A 26383-nucleotide genomic window follows, 5' to 3' on the forward strand; every position below is an offset into this window, starting at 1 on the left:
TCAAGTAAGAACAATTTTATTAATAGGGAAGCAGTTTTTCTGCAAGGAGAAAATGACACTGGGCAGAGCAGAACAGCCTAGACAAGCAGTGCATGGAGCTTCAGAGTAGCCTTATTTATAGTTACAGCTACGTTAAAACAACCCACCTCCTTTGAGACAAGGATACTAAGCCCTAAGGTGCAGATCTGCACATTCTCTACCCAAGTAGATAGCCTGGCCTCTGCTGAGCCCATGCCCCATTAAAATCCCCTCACTGAAGCAGAAACCTCTTCTTCAAAGGAGCATCCATTATTAAAGATGGAACTTACACAATTGTGGCATCAGGAATCCTAGCCCCTCCCTGAATTTGTGACATGGTTTCTAAACCTTCAGAGGTTACTGCTGTGCTTACCCAGATCTACTCGGAAGAGCTCCACGAATCCTCAGGATGCACTTGAAAATGTCACTGACCATCAGGAGCTGTCTTGCATTAATTTTTTTCTTTTAAATCAGCTGATAATTTCACTAGTAGACACCATCACTAAATGCATACATTTAGGAAGTTATGTATAGAATACTGCAAAAACACAGTAAGACATAAATTTGCCAACAGCTGCTCAGGAAGGTCCTTTGGCTCCCAAGCTTTGGAACATTGTCCTCTTCCTGCTCCAATCTACAGAAGTTATTGCTTTTCCTCCTTCTGATCTCCAGAGCTTCCAGAGCTCCCAGAACTCTCCCGTTCTGATGCCATCTGTAGGGGAGAAAAGAAGTAAACTGTCAGCTCAGCAAGGCACAGTCCCTTGAAACTGCTTCTACTCTAGCAAGTTTTTTGGGACCAGATTCTCCCCCCCACCCTCCCCCCACACCTTTTCTTGTGTCAAGTGCCACCCCAGCTGACTGCTCTCTTCTGAAAACCACTTCACTTATTTTAATTGTGATCCTCTGACCCCAGTTTGAAGACGCTCGAATCAAGAGATCCTGTTACCACCATCATGCAAGAATGCCACATTCACAGAACAGGACCTCAGGCCCTTGAAGATAAATGGGCATATCACCCTTCAGATTTGACTTATGCCAGTGGTCAAACAGAAGGGGAAGACCATTACATAAGTTGAGGGGGAAGGATGCACGGTTCATTCAGGCACAAAAGGGCAGGGGGGTCATGTTCTAGAACTCCATGAAGGATGGGAGATATCAAGGGACCTGCAAGCATGCAACAAAATGTCAGCTGAGGGAACACGGTGCATAAGGAGAGACACCATACCAGCTAGAGTCCACAAATATTATCACCAGTGATGACCAGAAACGTTAAGTTTTGGTGACCAGCATAGGAAACCTCCAGTGTACTCACCCACAGGGGTAATATCTTTTAAAAAACTAAAATGATCAAGGGGCCGGAGCATCTCCCCTATGAGGGAAGGTTACAACAGCCTGGATTGTTTAACTTGGGAAAAAGGAAGGCAAGGGGAGACATGGCAGACGTGTACAAAATTATGCATGGTGTCGAGAATGTGGATAGGGAGACATTTTTCTCCCTCATATAATACTAGAACCCGGGGTCATCCCATGAAGCTGATTGGTGGGAGATTCAGGACAAAGAAAAGGAAGTACTTCTTCACACAGCGCATAGTAAAACTATTGAATTCGCTACAAAGTGTAGCTTTAACTTGGATGTTAAACTTTAATGGATGGCTTTAAAGGGTTGTTAGACAAATACTGGAGGAGAAGTCTATCAATAGCTACTAGGCTTGATGGCTATGTGCTACCTCCAGTACCAGAGGCAGCAAGCCTATGTACACCAGTTTCTGGGGAACATGGGCGGGAGGGTGCTGTTGCACTTGTGTCCTGCTTGTGGTTTCCTGGTCAACAGCTGGCTGGTCACTGTGTGAACAGAATGCTGGACTAGATGGACCCTTGGTCTGATCAAGCATGGCTCTTATGTTCCTAAAAAGCCACCAGCAATGCAGGAAGACAGAGTGCACCTCTGTCAAATTATGTCAATCTACTAATGAAATTTGCAAGTTAATATGATCAATTCCCACCAATAAACCAGTTTTTTTTAAAAAGGTGTTATTATTAAGTAGAGACACTTTATAGGCTTTTACTTCCTAATAAAGGACATTAGACATTAGAGCAACTTAGCCTCAATTAACAGGCTTCTTAGTTCAACAGTTTTACAGTGGCCAGCAAGAAGCAATCCCCTTCATACTTCATCTACTTGTAATAAAATGGCTTGGCTTGCCTGATGTCTTCTGCCCACCTTCTGGTGTTTGAAACCATAAATGTGATTTGGCATCAGCATAATTTAAAGGATGTGGATTAACATTTAACAGACTTCTAAACCTGTGTTTCCCCAGCTGTTGGTTTTTGAGTTGTCCCACTGTTCCCCTTTCTCTCTCCCTCCCTCCTCTCTCCAGTGTTGAAAAATACAGAGTGCAGTGAGGGGCTCTGTTGGTTTACTCCTCTAATGGAGCCAGCTGTCCTGTCCCTTCCTGCCTCCCTTCAGAAACAAACAAAACAAATGAGCTGATAGGCTCCAGACTTGTATATAAATGATCTCTCCCTCCACTACACATCATGCCAGAATCAAGCAGATTAACAGGAGGCCAGAAGCAGTGCTTCCCCCAACCCTTACTTCTAGCTGAGCCACAGAAAAGGTGTCCTGAGTGTCAAGGGTTTGGGGGGGGGTAGTTTTAAAGAAGGGAGCAATCAGGTTTTGATTGACCCTCACAAATTAAATAAAATCATTAGTTCAAAACATGTTGCAGCCTTAGCGTTTTCCCCAGCAGGGGATAAACGACTGACTTCGAGTACTAATGGCAAGAGTTGTTCATCTCCACCACCTATGGGACCCAGCACCACCTAACTTCCAAGTACGGGCAAGCAATTTAATTCACAAGAGAATTAAGCCAGAGTCACAGCAGTCCTGTGATGCTATGTGAGCAGGGGGCAACGGGCTGCAGGAGCCCAACTGCTCCATTGGATGGCACTATGGCGAAGCCAAGGTAGCTGCTGGGGCAAAAAGGTTTCTGAATTACCCCACTCAACTTAGCTGAGGAGCCTGGAGTTCTCAACCAGCACTCAAGATGCGCACATATAAGACGTGGGTGGGGAACTTCTTTCAGCCCGAGGGCCAAATTCCATTTTGGAGAAACTGTCTTCCAGTGGTGGGTGGGACCAAAGGCAAAGGGGGTGGAGCCAAAGGCAAAAGGGATGGGCATACGTCAGCTGAAAGCTCTTATTGCCAGTAACTAAACCTTAGCAGAGGCATTTTAATGTTGGGGGGGGGGGGGGAGACTGTTCAAACCCTAGGAAACCACCAACCAATTGGTGGTTGTAGGAAAATGGTGGGGCCAGAGGAAGGGAACATGGCCTTCTGAGGAATGCTGGAGGGCCAGATTTGGCCCCTGGGCCTGACAACCCCCACTCAACTTGAGGTGTTTTGCATAGGATAAAGAAAAATTATGCCGAAATTTAAACACATGGCGAGTACTTAGGTGGTGAGTTACCCAGCAATCTGAAACTGGTCAGTGTAAGCACACATCCAGTAACAACCACTTTTCATTTCTGAGATCAGCTAGGGTCTCTTTTAATATGTGCACAGGAGTATTCAGCAATGCCCAGCAATCGTTCTCTCACATTTTTCACCCAGTGATTGGATTTAGTAACCTTGCACACATAGTTCTAGGGTTTCAAGCCAGCTCCCTCCTCCCCTGCCCACCCCCTCCCCAAAGTCTCCAGCATGCTGCCCTCCTACCTTTTTGTAGGCCATTTCAAAAAGTTTCAGGGATGCTTGCTGCAGGGTGGAGGCTGCCTGCCTGATGTTCTCACCCGTTTCGCTATCTTTACGAGCGAGCAGCTCCCGCATTTTCGCAATTTCTTCTCTCAGCTTGTTGCACTATAAAAAGCAATTGCAGAAAAAACACATCTGTCGCCATTTCAGCTTTTTGTGAAAGGTAGTAGATCTTGACCACAATAACGCCCTGTGGCAATTAGCAAGGCATGGTCAGCTCCCAGTGGGTAGATCCACATATTAGGAGGCCGCATCACTCACATTAGATTTTATTGGTAACTTCACCGGGGGTGGGGGGGTGAAACCAAACTGCCCTCCTTCACCCCAATGCATTAGACCTGGTAAATCGCAATTCCAGAAACAAGCTGCTCTTCATCTAGCTCTTCCTGCAGATAACTGACATCTAAAGTTGTGAGTTATTCCAAAATAGCATCCCCTTGCTGCTTGCAGATGAAATTAGAATACGGTTCTGCATCAGCCTCTGTACCATCTGTCAATACCTCACCCCAATTCCTAATCCTGGCAGCCAGAACAGGCTGTATATAAGATGCTATTGTAGTACAGATACCTTCATAAACTGGAGGGGGGGGGGGGAGAGCCAACTGTTCCGAATAGACTACAATGCTACAGAAGCCTTTGATGTCAGCTTGAAGGGTAGAAACATGACAACTGAGGCATGCTATCACTGCACAGTTGTCTCATCTAAGCCAGCCACATGCTGCACACCCCTGCAGTCAAATTTCCCCATGGCTTCTAAATTTCTGGAAATATTACATCTCTACCCTGGACTAGGAAAACCATGCTTTCTTCCAAGCTTAAATACAAGCCAGACTATGCCATGCCCCCAATGACATCACCAGGAGCTCCGCCATGTCAGATTCCTCCTGCCACCCACTTACCTAGCTGCTGCTCTACTGGCAGCAGGGAGGTCTCCCTCCACCCTGGTGTAGCAGCAACAAGCAAAGGGCATGGGGAAGTTATGTTTTCCACTGTGCCCGGCTTGGGGAAAGACGAAAAGAACCTCTCCCCACCAGTAGGGCAGCAGCAAAAGAAGCAGGTGGGAGGTTGGAAAGTGGGCAGGTGGGAGTAAAACAGTACAAATTTTAAGCCTATTTATGCAGACCATTCACAGAATGATGACATTTAGGTTATGAGAAAAGGGCAGTTTAATCTGTATTTGGGCTAGGCCACGAGTAGGCAACTGGTACCCTCCAGATGTTCTGGACTAGCAGTTCCAATAAACCCAAGCCAGCATGGCCAACGGTGAGGGATTATGGGAGTTGTAGCCCAAACCATCTGGAGGGCACCTGGTTTCCTGCCCCTGGACTAGAAATGTGAAGACCAATTAAAAAATGGACACATTGGGGTGGGGGGGGGGTGCGGGGGTGGACAGGTTTTCGATTCCCACCCCAAGGATCTTTGGTTCCCCCCCAATTTAGAAAAAATGAATGATTCTGGATTATGAAATATTTTCTTCTAAGAGGAGATGTTCATATATGGCTACCCATTCTTCATTAAAATTATTTCTAAAAATAATGTGATGTGGCTGAAAAAAGGCAAATACTATTTTGGGCTGCATTAATAGAAGTATAGCTTCCTAATCACATGAAGTACTAGTTCCCCGCTACTCAGCAGTGGTTAGGCCTCATCTTGAGTACTGTGTCCAGTTCTGGGCACCACACTTTAAGAAGGATGCAGACAAACTGGAGAGGGTTCAGAGGAGGGCAACAAAGATGATCAGGGGACTGGAAACAAAGTCCTATGAGGAGACACTGAAAGAACTGGGCATGTCTAGCCTGTGGAGAGGAAGGCCAGGATCGCTTCTCAATCATCCCAGACTGCAGGACACGGAATCATGGGCTGAAGTTACAGGAAGCCAAATTCTGGCTGAACATCAGGAAAAACCTCCTGTTAGAGCAATACGACAATGGAACCAATTACCTAGGCAGGTGGTGGGTTCCCCCACACTGGAGGCATTCAAGATGAGGCTGGACAGCCATCTGTCAGGGATGCTTTGACTTGGATTCCTGCACTGAGCAGGGGGTTGGTCTCAGTGCTCTTATAGGCCCCTTCCAACCCTACTATTCTATGATTCTATGAACTAAGTAATAGGAAGACTCAAGATGTAAAATTTCTGGAAATTTTGAAGCCACGGGAGTGGGATGGGGAATGCTTTTTTAAATCCTCTGTAAGATTACCAGCACAATAATTTCTTCCATTCCTTATTTGGAGGTCTCACAATTCACTGAGATTTATTATTTCAAGACAGGGACTATGAATTTAAGTGACATTCCTAGTTATCAACAGAACAGCATCCCCACTCCCAGTAATTTGAACATTCTGTAATACAGCCCCTTTGTGCCTTTTCCAGCACTTCAGCACATATGGAATACTACTCCCATACACCAAAGATCGTAAGTTTATTTTCTCCTTAGTTCCTTAGAAGGAAGCTGGCATTTATCTTCTCTGCTAAAAGCTTTCTGGGATTGAAATAAAGGCCATGAATTGTTTAAAAGCCTCTCCTCATCATCATCATCAGCTGCTTAATATCTTCAAGTGATAAGATAGCACAAACAGGAAATTGCTATGAAGGATTATATAGTTTAGGAGGAATTAATTTTATATGTTCTGAACAAACTGAGAAGGCAAGCAAATTCAGCACATGCCCAGGCTTACTGTCAAATCCATATGCATTAATTTTAAATTAGGACAAAGGAAAACAATTACCACAAGGCAGCAGGGGACACCTACCTCATCAACAGGCAACTGATCTTTAAACTCTTCCATCTTGGATTCTGTATCATGGATGATTCCTTCTGCCATGTTTACAGCTTCGACACGTTCCTGAATAAAACAACTTTGATCAGGTAGAATACAAACCCAGTTTGTGCCCATAAAGCCCCCATGGCAACGGGATCACAAAAGTGACAAAGAAGTTGGCATCACTTCCATGCCTAAAGGAAGACATGCCCCACAAGTGACTCTTGCCAAATCTTAGGATATTTTTTCAAACATCAGTTTGGATGCGAGGAAAGGCTCCAATTTGATTGGATTTGAATTCTAACGTTCTCCATAATCCTAATCATGCAGCTGTATGCACAAATGTGCAAAGTGAACGGACTCCTAAAAGAGAGGCCAGTACCTAGCTAAACACAGCAGGTACATCTCCCACCTATGATAATGTTTACATGCTACCAGCTTTATCTATAAGAAACATATCTTCTCCAACCTTATGCCCCCTGATGTGTTGGACCACAACTCCATCACCACAGCCAGCAAGGCCAATAGCCTGCTGGCTTGGGAGAATGGGAGTTGTAGTCCCAAACATCTGGAAGACACCATGTTGGGGACATCTAATATAATGAGATTATGAAATCACAACCTTCAGTTAATTAGTTCAGTGTCTTAGCCATTTGGTTGATGTGAAAAAATTAGATCTTATGAACTTATTTCTGTTTCCCCAGACTTAATATGCACTACTTTTAGCATTTTAACTTGGATATAGGCTGCTGCTATTTTGTTTGTATGCTTTTATTTTATTATTTTCTTTTTTGTGTGTGGTCCTTTTATTGTCTCAAATGACTTTGCTAGCCGGCCTGTGAACATACATTTATGTTGAAGCTGCATAATAATAGTTATGTAAACAAACCTATAAACAAACAGAATTTTCAATGTTAAGGACAACTATTTTGCCACTGAATGCCAGAAAATTACCCAGTGCATGGGTGAGAGACTCACACTAACGTATATGAGCAACACCAATTTCCCCAACGATTTGTCTATTTTACAGTTTTGTTCTGCTCTTGGCTAATTTAAAATGCAGTGACCATATTAAACAGTAAACTCTATGGCAAGACTGATACATAGTTTGCTTGTGCCCAACTACTCAACTGCATATATTTTCCAGTCAAGTTTTGAGATTCTGTAGATGTCAAGTGAAATTATATCACAGTCTAAACATCCTACAATATTTGCAATTTACATAATACCATGCAACAGCTGGGAAACGTGTTTGCCAGGTTTTCTGTAGTTATACAAAAGAGATGGAGATAATGGGACAGAAGTAATGAATGAAAGTACCCTTCAATTCTAAAAATGTTCCCATTTAGGGAAAACTGTCCATTTATAAAGCTATACATTCTAGTATAGTATCTATGTATGTTTGGAAGGCTTTCTCAAAGATTAGTTATTGCAAAATGCAGTTGCACCTGAAAATGTGAAGGCCTGTGGGAAAATGGGGGAGGGGGGGGTCAGAAAAATTCAAGGAAAGCTGTTCTCCCTTCTGCCTCAGTTTTCCAAAAATCCCAGGGAAAACGTGAGTTTTTTTAAAAAAATTATCTTCCCACCCCATTTTTTCCTGTTTTTTCCCCTAGGCTTTCACATCGCCTGTTGCACCTGGTATTAACACAAAAATAGTAGACTGATTTTTGCTTGGCACCCTAGATGCCTGCTCCAAAGTTCTAAAGGCACAGTTGCACTGGGAATGAAGATCTCAGACTGGTGAGCTAGAAACAATCACTGCAATGTTACCTTTCTTCGCCTGTCTTCTTCTGCATATTTCTCTGCATTCTTCACCATATTCTCAATATCATCTTTGCTAAGACCACCAGAAGACTGGATCACAACTAAATAAATTTGAGAAGATATTCTGTTTTCAGAATGCTATCTGTACCTGACCCAACACACACATATCAGGGATACAAGACTACACACCAAGGATCACTTCGTGGTAAGAATACATTCCAAACTTTACTGAGACAACTAGCCCCTTCTGATAAGGTTTATTCTAGAACAGCCTTATTCTACCTGGCGCTCCCCAGATGTGTTGGACTACAACTTCTATCATCCCCAGCTATCACAGCCATTGTGTTGGCTGGGGATGATGGATGATGTAGTCCAACACATCTGGGGGGCGCCAAGTGGAATAAGGCTGTTTTAGGTTTTAACTAATCAGCATTCATTAACAGTGGTGTGTACTCTCATTTAAATTTCTCTAACGAGATAACATTCATCTTTCAATACATTCTGAGCATACCAATCAGCTTAGGACTAGTTCCACAGCATTCTAATTCATTATGCAGATGATATGGCCACTTGATCTTCACTGTACTACTATTTCTAGCATTTATAATCCACCTTTTAGGGTTCTTTTTTTTTTTTTAAGAGCTACATGCCTCTCACATAATTGGCATTTTCTACTACCTCTAATGTTTTGTTGCCATCTTTAGGAACAAATTCTATATCCCCTAACAGATCTCAAAGCCAAGGGAGGCCAGTTTCCCAGCTGTGTTGTGCTCAGACAGAAATCTTCCACACAAGTTTTCAGAATGATGTGTTGATAATTGCATCACAGCACACATCGCCCGGTTCTGGAAAAGAACCAAGGCTCAGAGATCATCCAGAAAAATTAAAGCTCAGGTGGACAATATTATTCTAAATTAGAGTCATGTTTTAGGTTGATAGATGTTATTTGCTTGTATCACTTTTATTTCAGATTTACCCTCCTACCAAGGTTTTTGGGGTTAGTACGTCCCAGAATCCCTTTACTGTTCTCAAACATCACACACTGCAGCAACAATTTGGCTCATCCAGCCTTCCCTTCCCTTGAAAGCAGCAACTATCCATGCACTCACTCTGTTGTTCCCGTCCTGTGCCTTTATCTTTTGCAGACACATGAACAATTCCATTGGCATCAATGTCAAAGGTGACCTCGATCTGGGGTACTCCCCTTGGAGCTGGAGGAATCCCAACCTGGAATCACAAAGTGCTTTGCTGATAACTCAGAGGATGGCTCAATTACAAATTAAGCTTTGGCACAGTAAGTATTCTAGAATTCAACTGCTGATTCGACTAGGTATTCATTAAAGCAGCCTCACACAAAAGCTGTCTTTCTTTACACAAACGTTTTTACAAGACTTCAGGCAGGTTTATGAAAGATGCTTTCCTAATAGCTCTGGGCAGCTGCCACAAATGCAACAAGCTGACCCCAACACTATTATGGCTGACAGAAAACCCATTTGTAGATCACTGCTGTAACTCAGTGGTAGAGCACCTGCATTGCATGCAAGAGGTCCCAGATTCAATCCCTAGCATTCTACAGGTAAGGCTAGGAAAGAATCCTGCCTGCAACCCTGGAGAGCTGCTAGTGAAGTAGGACAAAACTGAATGACATGGACCAGCAGCTTCCTGTGCACACTACACACTCCCTCCCTACAAATTTAGTATAGTAGATCCTGTACAGATACAGTGCTTGCACAGAGATTCTACACTTTGCATTAGGAAAACAAAATGGATGTAACTTTCTAGAGCAGTTTCAAGTATCTGCATTCTTTAGCAAAATTAACACTACAGCAATTCATTTTTTCAAACGTGAGTGAGTAAAAATATGATGAACTGTAATAAACTGTTTTCCTCTCCAGGAAAGGTTTGTGTTGCTGCGTAGAAATGTCTTTTGAAGCTAGCATACAGTGTGAATGACTTTCCATAGCTATTGCCACAGACAGAAATATGCATATGTCAGACATCCAACATACCAAAGTAAATTGGCCAAGTAGTTTATTGTCACCAGCCATTTCCCTCTCACCCTGATGGACTTTGATCTCCACCTGAGTCTGTCCATCAGCAGCTGTAGAAAACACCTGTGGACATGAATCATATTTTTATTTATTTGTGGCATTTATATACCACTGAATAAAATCTCTCAGCGGTTCATAATATTAAAATATTAAAAACGCAACATTAAAACACAGCATAAAAAACACTTCCAACTACAGTAAATGAGCAGTGTTATGTTATATAACTAACTAGCAGTTGTGGGGAAAGAAAAAGACATAAGGTAGTCAAGCCCAAAGGGGCAAAGTAATTTCTTGCAAGTAGTACTAAACGGCCTCAGTCTCTGCCCTATTAACTCTTGGAAAGCAAAACACAGACTAGTGCATTGGCTGCCTATTTGCTTCTGGGCCAGGTTTAAAGTTCTGGTACTAGTGTATAATGCCCTAAGTAACTTAGGACCAGGATACCTGAGAGAGCACCTTCTCCGCTATCACCCTGCCTGGTCACTGCAGTCAGAGGGCAAGCAAGCTCCTGGTGGTTCTGTATGGACCTATGATCCGACTGGAGTTCACCCAGAGAAGACCCTTCAGTATGGTAACCCCCTTTCTATGGAACTCCCTGCATCTGGAGGTCAGGTAGGCTCCAACACTGTGTTGTTTCTGGCACCTCAAGACTTCTTTATTTCAGGAAACCTTCCTTGACTGACCAGCCACGTTTTTTATTGGTACTCCGTTTTTAAAAATAAAAAATTGTAATATGGTATTTTATTTCTTTTATCTTCATATCATTTTATCTTTTATTGTTCAGTGCACTGGAATCTGATTAGATATGCAGCAATATATAAATGCTGTAAATAAAATACATAAATTCCAGAAAAAGTTCCGTATGTGCTATTAGAGGCATAAGACAAATCAATGCTCCCAATGGATCTTCAACCTTGCCCCTGCCCCACAGCTTATGTATATGGCTGGCCACTATCTACCAGTTTCACCATGAACAGGAGTCACTTCCACAGCCATAACGGAGCAGCAGCTTAGCCCTGCAGTCTGATTCACTGAAAGGATTTTTTTCTGGTTGCATGTAAGCTGCTCTGGGAGCCTTTTTGGCTGAGGAGTGGGATAAAAATACTTTCAATAAATCAACAAAAAATCCTCAGCCCTTTCAGATCATCCTAGAGCTCAAGTCGCCTACAAGTGCCAGTGGTCACCTCTCTTGGTGACCACCAGGCTCTCTGCCCCTCCTGATTTTTATTTTATTGGGGGGGGGGGTTAATTAAAAAAATGGGAGGTTGGCATGCTACGAAGTGAAGTTCCTCCTGGAAATTGAGTATCCTGTGACCAGCCATGACCATCATGGCATTCATTTTATGAATGGGCAACCCCCCATGGCAGCCATGTTGTGAAAGCACCCAAACACACTCTCAAAATTCCAAATGTGTCTTCTGGCCCCAAAAGGTTGAGGAACCCTGCTCTAAAGGCTCTGAGCAAAACCATGTCACCAGGCAGCAGTCATTCCTTCAGCTCTGCTGAAAGCCAGCTTCATTGGGCTCCTCTCCCTGAACTGATTCCACTTGATCATTGAAAGATCTACTCTGTAACCTTAAGAACTGGTGCCTGAGTTCCCCCCACCACACACACACACACACACACACACACACACACACACACATTTCTTCCCTCCCCATCCCTTTTTCCTTTTGAGTCCTGGCCTTAAGCCTGTAAGCCTGTGGCACGGTCTGTCTGGTTTTTATTGATGGTATGTAAGCTGCGCTGGGAACCTTTCTGTCTGAAAAGTGGGGTAGAAATGCTTTAAATGAATAAAGCAGCAGATAATGCTCTGGTCATAGGCAAAGAGGAATAGGATTATAGGTAGGAATATTGTTTGGGGTAACACCATAAGGGGACAAAAAGGAATATTTCAGATAAAGCAACATCCGGAATGCTCTCTCACCTGGCTCTTCTTGGTTGGAATCGTAGTATTCCTGTTGATGAGCTTAGTGAACACTCCTCCTAGTGTTTCAATTCCCAGGGAAAGGGGAGTTACATCCAGCAGCAGTACATCAGTAACATCACCAGCCAACACACCTCCTTGGATGGCAGCACCAATGGCAACAGCCTCATCAGGATTAACTGCTTTGCTAGGAGCACGACCAAACATATCCTGTACAGTCTGTTGCACCTGAACAGACACACACAGTTACGTATGGGGGTAAGTGAGAAATGATCACACAGCAGTGAATACTGTAGCTGCAGTTCTCCTTACAGTAGACAGATTGTACATTGCTAGAACTGGAAAATTCTGGCAATCTACGCTGCTGTCCAGCAGAAATAAGGAGCAGAAGCTCTGAGATTCATATACATTATTCTAAAGATCCACAAGACCACCACCATATCTTACAGGAGACAAAGAGCCATAAGAAAACCTATGGCATGTTTGCCCTTTGGCCTTGCAGCATGACATTTATATAATCGTCATTCTTAGAAAAGTACTACCCCTGAACATCGTATGGCAGACTTGTGGCAACAGCAGTCTAGTCAAAGCATTTATCCACAACAGCAGACCCGGAGATGCAGGAAAATCTGCAAACAGAAGGCAGCTCCTTGAAAATAGGTGTCTATCATGCCATGACATTATTGCTCTTCTTTTCACCCCACAATCTGCGGAAAGGGCCCTGCCCTTCAGGCTGAAACACCCTGCCCATGCCTCAGTACTAAAGGGGGTTATATTCTAGAGCCTTCAGCAATCATAGAGAAGCCTTTTGGGGTGCCCACACTCAGCACTGGGAGAAGTGCTGGCAAGATGGGAGGGATGCATGAGAACAGCTGAAACGCCTCAAATAACTGCTAAATCTGAGAAAGCATCTTAACTATCTAGACTTCAGATTTAGCAAACAATATGCGCATGAGCTGCAAAGGCGGCAGAATATCCTGTGTCAAGGGCAATGTTTAGTTTTACACCAGCTCTCTCCACTGATTAACACATCTGTTCACTTTTGCTGTTTTTAAAAGAGCTACGGAAGGTCCAAAGGGCACTTGCCCAGTCCCGAGACAATGGGGTCCAAGTCTATCAAGTCACAAGGAATCTATTCTACCTTTGGCATTCTGGTCATGCCGCCAACCAAGAGAACTTCTCCAATGTCACTCTTGCTGACTTCAGCATCCTGCATGGCTTTCTGGCAAGGTGCTATTGTCCTGCGAATCAGATCAGCCACAATCCCCTCAAACTGAGAGCGAGACAGCTTCATGTTCAAATGCTTTGGTCCCGAAGCATCCATTGTAAGGTATGGCAAGTTAATGTCTGTCTGCAATACAAAGAAGTTTAATATCAAGCATTAGAAATTAGGCAAGAACGAACACCACCCAACTTGACCTGAATGACACTGGACTCTTCCCAAAGGCTTTCAAAGCAACTAAGTTGCTGCTCATATTTCTTCCATCCAGACAAGCACCAAGATGGACTTCCTCCAACCAATCCTTGTAACATGCACGAGCAACACAAACATGCATGCAGTCAACATGTATTAGAAATGTTAAAGGGGAAGAAATCCTTCTTTATGATCAGAAAGAACAATGACAGATGTTTGTTACAATATAGCAAAGCTTGACTGAAAAATATGGTACTCGCCACACAACATCTTGTAGCCATCATGAGCTTCAAGTACATGATGTGCCACATGTTCTTTGTTACATTTTTGGCTAGAGAAATACATATCCAATAATCACTTGCTGCCCTTCCCCTCAGTAACAAGGAGTTTCCTTGGAGCTGTGAAAAAGGGCAGATCTGGCAGCAGCCAACATTCAATGCCTTTTCAGGTAATCATTTTATCGTATAGTCAATGCCTAGTTACGACTCATTTGAACAGAGGCTCTAGGAATCTTTCCCAAAGCAATGCTTCTATTGTAGGGCTATCACATTTTCCCAGGATTCAAAACTACAGGACTTCTGTTACAGGGAAAAGACGATGCTTCCTGCCAAACCCACAGCTAGTATTGTAGTAGAAAACAAAACATGGCTACAAGTATCAGAGACACCTATTAACGAGTTCCTATGTCTGCACATGATGAGATGCTTCCCCTACCGCCCTCCGCCCAATACCACTTATTCATTCTGAAGATTTATGTTTAATTCCATGCTGGAGCGCTGCAACAGACATCAGCCTCAAAAACGTGGTGCGTTCAGTAGTTCATCTTGCCAGTGAAGAGAGCGTCAAACCTGGTAAACATCAGTGAGATGGCAGCCTTATCCACAAAATGGCCTGCTATGTTAAAACATCTTCTGTCTTTAACTCAAGCTCTGTATATTGGCTCTAGGGAGATACATCCTACCACCCTCTGCAGGATCCTTAGGGGTGGAAGGCAGGTTTCGCTTTACTTTTCCCTTCTTTAGTTCTAAGCTCTGTATATTGGACTCGGTGCACCGAGAAATTCTGGTAACCATTCACTTCTATGGGAGAAAGGACATGGGTGTTCTTAGGGACACCACTTAGGTGGGAGCCAAATCTGCTCCTTGCCGATGGTGACCTGAATGACCCACTGAGAATCAAGCCTGTCACATTCTGGGTTCTGAATTTGACGGCTATTTCTTAATCAGAAGCAGCACTTACGGTGGAAGTCCAACCTAATTGCCCCATGTTACAGATATAATAGGGAGAGCCAAAGCACCAGCCACAACAAGGTAATTACTGGTCATATTTAAGTTTGCATTCCTGATGCTGAAGTTATATTAACCTGAAGTTTTGCATTAGCTCTCATCAACTAATAAATAAGGTGCCCAAGCTGGTAATGGCAATGACCCACATACCATGTGAAATCATTTTCAGTTCCTTACCTGGACTGAAGAAGAGAGTTCACACTTCGCTTTTTCTGAGGCTTCCCTCACCCTCTGTAGAGCCATGTTATCTTTAGTTAAATCAACACCCGTCTGAAAGAGAAAAGGACAAGTGTACACATTTCACAGTCTTCTATAACCCGGGTAAACACTAGGTATGAAAAATCCGTAACTCTCTGCAAACTCAATATTCAAACCAACTGTTCAGGTTCCTCTGCACTATAGCACTCATAGTATTAATATATGTGACTGTATCAGCACTTAGTACAGAACTACCAACAATCTTGTGTGATTTAAGACAGAAGACAAATTCCTGATTCACATATTAAAGGATCTTTGAAACGTCATGCTGAGAATTTTTTTTAAAAAAATGCACATTTGAGGAAATGTATTTGTGCTTCACTCCAGCTTCTGATCCCAGACTGTAGTTCCATGTTGGTATATAAGTGCCTCCTCAAGGTGCCAAGCAACCATTTTCAGTCACACCCCAGCTGCAATTAAATTACATCACTCCTTACCTAAGTCCAGCAGTAACTGTATTAACAGCTAAATGTCAACATATACTTAGCAACATGCAATCCATTAATTGAACATCGCATTAATGAGTTCCCAGTCTTTATATATATAGTCCCACTAAGTAATTCTTATGAATTATCTGAATTTGGCACTTCTAACTTTTTCTGACATGAACCTTTTTCTGACCATCCACTGAACTTATAAAGAAAGACACCTAACTCTCTGGACTGCTTCACATAAATGCGCAAAAGCAGTGTGTGCTCAGGGATGTGCCTTTGCTCTACATCAGGAGTGGGCAACTGTGGGAGGCCTGGGGGCCATTTTCACCCCCTGGACCCTCCCTGCCAAAAGGCTTCACTGGGAGGGGGGAGAATTGTTGTTTTTAAAATCACCAATTTGCTGCCAAAATGGAGTAGGAGAACTCTCCATAGCACTCAATAGTAATAAAACAAACAAATTTAGCTTGTTTGCAAGCTAAATTTGTTAATTTTAGCACTCTGTAGCTGCTACGATGCGCCATTTTGTTTTTGTTCCCCCCTCCCCTTTTCAGGATGTATCAGGGGCCATGCCGAGGATGGCAGGGACCACATGAGGCCGCTTTTTGCCCGCCCCTGCCACCATGCCAGGGAGCCATTGCCAAACAACTCTTCAGCATGTGTTTACCATGTGCCCCGAAGTATTCAGAGACATACATCTCCCCATTACACTTTCCGTAAAGGAATGCGGCAAACATGCCTACCACCATAAAATGTGCACTGGCCCTCAGATAATTAAACTGTGCTAAAGACTCATGTCAAGTTCATTTTACTGATGCTGCCATCTCCATGTTACATTCATGAGATGAAGATGCGCTTCACAGAAGAGTTATTTGAAATATGATCTTAATGATCTCAGTAAGACCAGCATCAAGGGAGCACAAGGAGTGTCCCTTTACTGTTTTGAAAACCAACCAAGCATGCAGCTATTTAACTCAAATACTGTGTCAGAGTCTTCTCTTTTTCAAATTAGATTAAACTTACACACAAAATAAATGCTTGGAGGTTGCTTCTTGAACAGTATATGAAACACTAACTGCTTACCTCTCTCTTGAACTCTTTTACAATATGCTGCAACAAGGCCTGGTCAAAATCTTCACCACCCAAAAAAGTGTCACCGTTGGTGGATTTGACCTCGAAGACTCCCTTCTGAATTTCCAAGACAGAGATATCAAAAGTGCCACCACCCAAGTCATAGACTGCAATACTAGAGGAAAAGAAAAGCACTTAGACTAAGTATCATGGGGACCTCCAATTCCTTATATTAACCAAAGCCTATCATCGAGTGCAGTGTTAATTGCCCCACTCAACTACTTTTAATCTTAGAATTTCAGAGTGGATCCTTTATCTGTCTAACCTTATTTCTGATAAGTAACTAGCCAAAACTGGAAGAAGCCTCATAAAAACGGTATCAGGAATAATGCGTTCATTTCTAATAGGGATAGCCAACTTTTTGGCATCAAGGCTTTTGTTGCAGTTACACGGAAGAGGGAATGCTGCGAGGTCTGACGTTGCTGCATATCTCTGGCAAGAGATTATCCTTTCCTATGTTAAGCACAGAGGACTTCATTTGTGCTTAATTTTAAACTTCACTTGAAAGTCTTCCAATTCCACAGTTTGTCTCAAAATAGCAGAAAGTAGCCCTGTTATTGAAATAATCTCAGCTCGCAGCTATGCTCTGAAGCTGCCAGCTAAGGAATCAAAATTATTTATGCCACACATTGTTAGTCTTGTGTCTACTAAAGACAGGGGCATTTAGCATAGCTGCAACAAGCTTATTTATTAATTTAATTTATACCCTGCCTTTCTACCAAAAATGGCACTCAATGTGGCTTACAGAAGCAATTAAACTGGATTAAAACAATACATTAAAATGCAAAAAAAAATCACAGAAAAAATATTATTAAAAACAGCACCCAACTCAACAGACCCACTTACAGGCTAAAGGCCTTCTTAGATAAAGTGATCTTTGCCTGCTGGCAGAAGGACAGCAGAGAGGGAGCAAATCTAGCCTCCCTTAGGAGTTCCATAGCCTGAGAGCCACCACTAAGGCCCTCTCTCAGGTGGCCACCAAACACGCCTCTGAAGGCTGTGGTCCTGAAAGAAGGGCCTCTGCTGAAGATCTTAGGACCCGGGCAGGCTCGTATGGGAGAACGCAGTCTTTCGGGTAGCCTGGTTCCAAGCCATAAACTCTCTTATGGAACTCTCTATCAACTAGTATCAAGCAAGCACCATCACTGGTGAGTTTCCATCGCTTGCTCAAAATATTTCTTTTCATGCAAACTTTCCCTGATCTGTGAACTAGTCTATATGTGTACCAATATTTTTAAGACTGGTTTTAGTGTTGCCTTGTCTGTATTGCATTGCATCTGCTTGTGTTCAATGCTCAGATATTTATGAATTGAGTGGCATAGACATTTAATAAAATATAAAATATTTGATTTACTAGGAAATGAAAAGTAATGGAGTTCAAGTTTCCAGAAGATATAAAGCAGCATTGGTGAATTGCTTGAGATTGCCATTTGCTTACATTTTGTCTTCAGCTTTGTCTAAGCCATAGGCCAGTGCTGCAGCTGTGGGCTCATTTATCACTCTCAAAACATTCAATCCAGCAATCTGCCCAGCATCTTTAGTAGCCTTGGAACAAAAGAGCAGCATGTTAAACATCGTTTGTGCATACAAAGGACCAGATTTGATACAATATTTTGCCTCCACAGAATTGCTTTTGGGCTAACTCTTTGCCAAGCACAGTAAGGTATGATACATTTTGAGTTCTGGCGTTAGCATTTACACAGAGGAACATATATGGAAAATTATTTTAAACATACCCCTGCTAAAGAATGTAAGAGATGAAGGAAACCCAGATTTCAGCAACCTTACCTGTCGTTGAGAATCATTGAAATAAGCAGGGACTGTGATGACAGCATTTTTTGCTGGATGCCCCAGGTAGTTTTCTAGGAAACAAGCAGAAAATATTTATTAAAATAAGCCAATTCAAGCCAGATTTCAATCTGGGTGGGTTCCTACTATTGAAATATGAGTAGCACTTCAGACCACACAAAGATTTCCAGTAGATTTGTTTTGGAATTATTTGGGTTAATTATTTGCATGTTTTATTATTACTATTATTTATTCATGGTGTTTTTAGGGTGCAATCCTATGGCCATTAGACAGCGGCTAGACAGCCATAAGATTTTTCAGTTTTCGGGAACTAACTTCACATCACTAACCAGTGATCCGAGGCCAGTTCCCAGAAAACTGCCTCCCCGCCCCTGTAGGCAGCACAGTTCATCCTCCCCAGCACCACGCCCGGAAGAGCAGCATGGAGCAGGGGAAAAGGGGGTGTTCCTGGGGGCGGGGGAAGCACCAGTACAACACTTCCTATGCACTGTCTGGCCTCCCTCCACCCTTGCACCGCTCCAACTAGACAGCCGAAATCGGCTGTCTAGACGCAAATGCAGGGTGGCTGGAGAACAGAGGAGATCCCCTCTGTATTCCGCCTGCCCTGCACCGAATAGCTGGTTGCCTCCAAGTTTGGAGGCAGTGGTCTATCCCCATAGGATTGCGCCCCCCATCACTTCTTAGGGTACAAAACGGTGTACAAACAGCAAAGAGCCACATTGGCAGGCACACAGAATACTTTGAGAAGTTTGTCTGAAACGCATAAGCTAATTACTATCTCAGTTAAAGACACAACTGAAGAGGAAGGTCTTCAAGGCTTGCCTGAATTCATGTGCAGAAGGGTCAAGATACAAGTCAATAGGAAGACCACAGTTTTGGGGCCACCACCAAGAAGGCCATATCGCTTGGCCATACCAATCTTAACGGTAGGCACTCAAATAGGATCCATACAGATCTTAATGTACAGGCAGGATTGTACAGATATAGGTGGACCTTCACATAAGACAGCCTGAACAGTTTAGGTTCTTAAAGGTAAAGACCAGCTCTCTGAAGTGGGACCAGAAGCTTACTGGCAGCCAGCGCTGGCACAAAATCAGAGTTATCTGATTGTAGACTTCCTGGCCGCAGCATGCAGGTGGCCGCATTTTGAGGCAGGTGCAGCTTCTGGAACATCTTCAAAGACAGTCCCACATAAAGTGCATTGCAGCAGTCCAGTTTGGTGGTAAGCAGTGCATGGGTAACTGAGGCCAGGTCCAGCAATTCCAAATAGAGTCAACTGCTGGTGTACAAGCTGAAACTTATAAAAAGCACTCCAGACCACAGCTGTCACCTACAAGTCCAGGAGCACTCCCAACAAGCTGGATGTCTGGCCCTTTAAGAGGAATGCAACCCCTCCAGGACTGGATTCGCACCACTGTCCAGATCTGCCAACTTCCCAACCCACCAAACTTCTATCTTTGGGTCTTTCAGCTTGTTCTCCCTTATCCAGCCCAGTTTCTCGTCCAGACACTTGCTCAAGCGTCCCACTGCCTTCCTTAGGTAGAAACAAAGTAGAGCTGTGTGCATACTGCTGACACTGAAGGCCAAACCTCCAGGTGACTTCTCCCAGTAGCTTCATACAGATGTTACAGAGCACGGGGATAAAAGAGAGCTCTGTGGCATCCCACAAGCCAAAGGCCATGGGGCAGAACAGAAACTACCCAGCACTACCTTCTGATACCAACTACTGAGAAAGGACTGGCGCCATCATAATACTGTGTCTCCTAAGCTCAGGCCAGACAGTGCAGACTGGATCAGAACCACCGTAATACTGTGTACCTCAGGCCACCATAATAGTGTGCCTCCTAAGCCCAGGCCAGACAGTTGGAACAGAAGGATGCCATGATCAGTGGTGTCAAATGCCACTAAGGACACAATCCTATGCATGTTTAGACAGAAAAAAGGCCTACAGCTCCCAGCATTCCTCCCAGCAAGGCTGGCTAGGGAATGTTGGGAGTTGTAGGCCTTTTCTCTGTCTAAACATGCGTAGGATTGTGCCCTAAAAGGCCCAGAAGAGCCAAGAGGATTGCACCCCCCTAACCAGACCTTGGTGCAAATCATCCAGTACAGCAACCAAGCCAGTTTCCATCCAGACGCTGGACTGGAATGAATGTGAGTAAGCTAAGTAATTTGCCCTTCCTCCAAGGAGTTTAGAGTGGCACAGAAGAAACTGTCACATTTTTCCTCTCACAACCACCCTTCATGTAAGGTTAGGCTGAGATATTGTGGTTGGCCAATGGCCATTCAAACATTGTGCTGTACAAACCTGCAGTCTCTTTCATCTTCATTAATATGAAGGCACCAATTTGGCTTGGGGAATACAGCTTTCCGTGAGATTCTACCCAGGCATCGCCATTAGAAGCACGGACTATTTTAAAAGGAACGTTCTTGCTGAAAGTGTAAGTATTTTCAGAAGGTCAGCATCTGTATCAACAAACTCTTATCACAGGCATCATTCCAAACACTTCAATGGCATTTCTCCTTTGTGAAATACCAAAGTTAGCATGTGCAGAATATTAAAGTATAAGGATTCTGTTACTACAAAGCCATGCCCAAACCCTTATATTAAAACTTTGCATTAATAAACCTCACTGATGAAGTAGGGGTGGCTGCCATTATAATACTGCACTGTGTTTCCATGGCACCGCATTAATGGTAGCTGTTCTCTGTTCCCCCTTCCAGCTGTAGAGCCTTTAGATCTGAAGCTGGATGACACAGCCTACTCATGAAAGCTTAGGAAAGGAGCCCTGCTTAACAGAAAGCTCTGTAAGGAAGGCAGCACTGGCAGCCATTTTATTCTCTCCCCTTCAGAGAGATAACAGAGAATCATCACACAGCCTCTAGAGCAGCCTCCCCGAACCTGGTGGCCTCCAGATGTGCTGGGGACTGAGCATGATGGGAGTTGCAGTCCAACAAATCTGGGGGGCACCAGGTTGGGGGAGGCTGCTCTAGACTTATGGAAGTTATACACACCACCATCTCACATGAACCCACCCACACTTGTTTTCTTTTTACTCAACCCAGGCGAATATTCATGTGGTTATTTACAAACTTGTCTACTCTCTACACCTCCCCTAGCAATACTTGCAAGTTCTACTTTCACAGTTACACTCACAAATTAGCACCTAGACCAGCCTTAAGGTATTTCAATGAGGTTTTAGTCCACCTCTGGAATGATACTACAAGTCTAAAGACACCTGGAGTTAACATAGCTCAAGAAGCACAAATATGTTTCGGTTTGAAGCTCATATAATCTATTTCCATTAAAAAAAAATCCTTACATATCTTTCTGCACTTCCGAATCATCATATCGCCGCCCAATTAGCCGCTTGGTAGCATAGAAGGTATTGTGGGGATTCGTTACGGACTGCCGTTTAGCAGGCATGCCAACCAGTCGCTCACCATCACTTGAAAATGCTACAACAGAAGGGGTGGTCCTGGCACCTTCGGCGTTCTCCAGCACCTATGCAAGAGAAAAGAATCCACAGGTAAGAGCAGCAGTAGTTGGAACAGCAGGTGTCATATGCTGCATCAACAATGACTTCTTACTCACTTTGGCTTGTTTTCCTTCCATGACTGCCACACAAGAGTTGGTCGTGCCAAGATCAATACCAATGACAGCACCTTTGATCGCTTCAGAGCTGAAAGGTAAATTTAGGATGGATTAAAAGAGAAAACTTTAAAAGCAGGTCAGCATCTCAGCCAGTGCCTATTTTCAATTGCGCAACACGCGACAAAGAGCATAACCATCCTGCTTCCAAAGCATTCAGCTAATATAATGCACACATTTGTCTGGTACCCTGAAAGGAGCACGGCACACTGCAACATTTTATTGCTGGTACTTCTGAATACCACTCTGGGAACAAACAGAGGAGTCTCATTGCCTTCATGCTTTGCTTGTGGAGGGATTTAGCTGTTCACTGTTAGAAACAGAATGCTGAATTAGATAGACGCTTGGTGTGATACAGCAGGGCTCTTCCTATGTTCCAGTTTCACCTACTGTACATACTGAGTAGAATGGTTTGCTTTTACCCTTTAGCTAGAGAAGGAACACTCCATATTTTGAAACCCATGGGGAATCCCCAGTAGTAGTTGTAACTCAGCCTTCTCCAACCTGGTGCCCTCCAGATGTTTTGGACTATAATTCCCAAAATTTCTGACCACTCATCATGATGACTGAAACTGGTAGGAGTTGCAGCCCAAAACATCTGTAGGGTGCTCAGTTGGGGAAGGCTGACGCTAACTGTACACAAAACAAACCATCCATAACTATGTCATTTAAATCGGGGGGGGGGGGGACTTGCGGCCCTCCAGATGTTTTGGTCTACAACTCCCATCAGCCCTAGCCAGAAGAGCCAGCAGTTGTAGGCCAAAACTTCTGGAGGGTTATAAGTTGCCCACCCCTGATTTAAATAGTCAATTACAACATTGCAAAAATACAGCCACTCTTCTCTGACTCCTCAGCTGATGTTCTGGTTCACCTTGATTCTTGCAGCCTACTCCCTGCTGGTTTTCTGTTGTCTCACTTCAGTTCCCTCACTTGTATAAAGCACTTTACTGTCAAAGCAATTCATCTCACTCACTCTGACCATGCAGTGCCTCCCCTTAAACCCCCACGCTGGTTTCCTGTCTGCTCTCAGATCCAACACAAGCTCCTCGCCTTCGAAGTCATCCACGCCCCCTCCCGCCCCCCGGCCACATCTCTCTGTTCTTATCCCAATACATTCCCTGCCTTTGACCTTTGCTTGTCCAGCTCCAACACCCCCAACCGTCCAAAGGTTTCCTGCTCCCTCACAACAGTCCACCTTCTCTCTCTCCCACTATCTCTTACACACAAAACTATCTCTCAGAACATCTGCATGATGCCCACCTCTTACTTCATTCCCTTCTCAAAACCTACCTTTTCAATTAAGCCTTTGGCACAGCCCCCATACCCTACTGTAGCTATTATCCCCTTGTTTATGTTTGCCTCCATTTCCCTTACCTTCCTCTTCCTCCTCCTTTGTGTTGAATTATAGAGTGTAAGCCCCTTGTGCTTTATAAAGTCTGTGGATGTAGGTGATGCTATACACGTAATAACATTACTGAAAGTACTAGTATCTCTCAGATTTTTCTCTAATCAAAAGAGCCACAACTTCCAATCTTACACCTTCATGCCAGTCTTCCTGGATTTCAGAAAACTGAAAGTCTGCACACATAGAAATGGTATTCTTGTCTTTTCTTGCTTGTGTGTATGTGTGTACTTGCATATTTCCCAACAGTGACTTATTTCATTTCAAGTGATGCAGAAGACAGGGTCAACTAGTACAGGTGCAAATACATGTTTGGTATCCCTCAAAATGTCCGATTCACACCTCCCTGTTTTTATTTACTGTCCTTTATCTCTGGTGGAAGATATTCTTTCAGAACTCTAAAGAAGCCATTTCAACAGCAAGAGGACGAGTAATTGCTCGTTTGTTCAGCTGCATTACTTACGCATATTTCCTGCTTGTTACAGTTCTGAGGCTATCTTGACTTAAACCATTCCAGATAACCTATAAAACAAATAAAGCTGATAAAATGCATTTGTAAATAACTACTGTAGTCTCCAATGGGGGCAACACATCTACCACCATCCTTAATACTCTTAAGCCTTAGAAACATGCCCTCCTGCAAAGAGAGTAATATTAGGAAAATACTTCAGTTAAGCAAAAGCACTTTTGCTTGGCAAACATCCTGGGCAAGGGCATAAAGCTGCTAGATTTATATCCTGTCCATATGTGTACTTACTTAGAATTAAGTTTTAGCTGGTTCAGTGGGACTTATTCTGAACATACACAGCATTGCACCTGTTGCCCTCCAGATGTGCTGGGACTACAACTCCCATTACTCTCAACCAGCCATTGGACATGCTTGCTCAGGGTGATGGTAGTTGTAGTCCTACACATCTGGAAGGCCCCAGGGTGGGGATCCCTTAGAGATTTATCCAGGAAGCACCGCTGAATAACTCTGCATTTCAGGGACAGTTTTCTTATTGGTACAGGCAACATACTCAAAGGAGTATTTAACTCAGGTGTGTTACTTTTCAGTTCCAGGGAGATCTCCCTTTACTGCTTCAACAGAAGCCAGTCTCATCATACAAACTGTAGGTGTCAATCATTCTAATGCAAATTAACTTCGCTGCCTTTACCATTCTCATTTTCTGAAAAACATGGAACTGGAATTAAAATAGCTTTTACGGCTTTTATTTCTTGGGGTAGTTAAAAGCTGTATTTACCAACTAAAGTATGGAAGTTCTTCAACTTGTTTTAATGGGGATCAAAAGAGAATCCCACCCCCCATTTAATCCAGTGATCCCAGGATTACCTCACAGGCATGCCAAATTAACAGTTCACGGAAACAAACGCATCGGAATTCAAAACTGGCAGAGGGACATGTGCTCCCCTGCAAAATGCTTAGTTGTACAGGAATCTGCAAGTCACTAGTGCTGACTGAGGCCTCAAGTCAGGGAAGAATCCGTCCATTCCAATTAAATCTATAGTCCATCTGACCTGCTGCCCTTCCCACACTCCCAAAGAATTCAGATCTCAGGTTTTATCAATCAAATCAAAAAAATAAAACACTTTTATTTAAATTTAATTTGTTTCACACCTCCCTCTAGAACACGTGTTCTTGTACATGGCTTTCAAGGGGAATTTGACAAATTAATGGGAAAAAAGAGACCCACCCACCCACAGATATTGACCATGCTAACAAAATGGAGCGCCTACGTTCAAAGTCAAGTTACCTCCGAATATCAGACGCCTGAAAAGAGAACAAACAGAGGAAAAGCCTGTTGCCTTCCTACTTTTGCTTGTGGGCCGAGGAACATCAGATTGGCCACCGCCAGAATCACGATGCTGGACTTGATGGACCTTTAGCCCGAACAGCGCAAAAGTCCCTTATAAAGGAGAGATGGAGAACGTGGGCCCTCCAGACGTGTTGGACTACAGATCCCATCACCCCGACCACTGGTCATGCTGACAGAGGCTGATGGGAGTTGCAGTCCAAAAACATCTGGCGGCCGCCCGGTTGCCTCCGTTGTAAGAGTCAGGCGAATTCATGGCACACACGCCCGTCAGCAGCGGCAGCTCCTCCACCTGAGAGCGAGGTGGGCCCCCACGCTTAGAGGCAGTCTACCTCGACGTGCCGGACGCTGAAGGGCAGATAACGAGGCTCTCTGTACGGGGGCTCCCAACGTCCTTGACTCTTCCTGCCTGGGAAGGGGCCAACAGCTCCCTCCGGCCGGGCAGCCTCCGCTTCCCTCCCGCCGTCCCGCGAGTCTCACCTGGGCAGGCCCGGGGGCGGCCCCTCCGCGGCGCAGAACCAGCAGGCGGGCGGCGCTCAGCATGGCGGCAGCTAGTGGCAGGCCGCAGACGGAAAAGAGATGCGTGCGGCGGCGGCGGCGGCTTTCTGGAAGTCTCCAACCCACGTGGGCACGACGAGGCGCGTGCGGAGGGGGCCTCGCTCTTCTGTATAGCTGCCCACACAAAGCGCCCGAACCGAACGACAGCGTCAGAGCAGTCTCCGCAAAAATATCCCCCCCCGGTACCGATTTCCAATGCGCGACTTCCCAATTTTAGAGCTATTTACAGATTCCCCCCAACACACACAGTTCTTGCAGTTGACAATGAGAACAAAACGGTTCTTCCCGAACAGGCGGGTTCCCAGAACAGCCTTTTTGGTCCTTGGACGGCAACCGCACGGTCCAAGGTCAAAGAGT

General features: G+C 44.1%; 1 protein-coding gene and 1 non-coding gene across 2 annotated transcripts; both read right to left on the reverse strand.

The window, feature by feature from the left end:
• On the reverse strand, positions 1–26098 carry HSPA9 (heat shock protein family A (Hsp70) member 9). The gene is made up of 17 exons (XM_084825738.1): positions 25949–26098; positions 24118–24176; positions 22196–22283; positions 21924–22105; positions 20909–21033; positions 18583–18656; positions 18233–18339; positions 16747–16909; positions 15152–15244; positions 13416–13625; positions 12275–12502; positions 10306–10410; positions 9406–9523; positions 8303–8397; positions 6524–6616; positions 3737–3877; positions 1–730 (listed from the first exon to the last, which is right to left on the reverse strand). Exons 1-17 carry the CDS (start codon positions 26009–26011, stop codon positions 662–664), a joined length of 2013 nt encoding a protein of 670 aa, XP_084681864.1. The 5' UTR covers positions 26012–26098; the 3' UTR covers positions 1–661.
• On the reverse strand, positions 9063–9128 carry LOC146359013 (small nucleolar RNA SNORD63). Its single transcript, XR_014787049.1, has one exon. It is a non-coding gene; the product is annotated as a small nucleolar RNA SNORD63 (small nucleolar RNA).
• Positions 26099–26383: the final 285 nt, after the last annotated feature.

Source organism: Heloderma suspectum, chromosome 1, assembly GCF_057233095.1.
Source record: "Heloderma suspectum isolate Gila_16-S chromosome 1, 16-S_ref, whole genome shotgun sequence".
Classification (NCBI taxonomy): Eukaryota; Metazoa; Chordata; class Lepidosauria; order Squamata; family Helodermatidae; genus Heloderma; species Heloderma suspectum.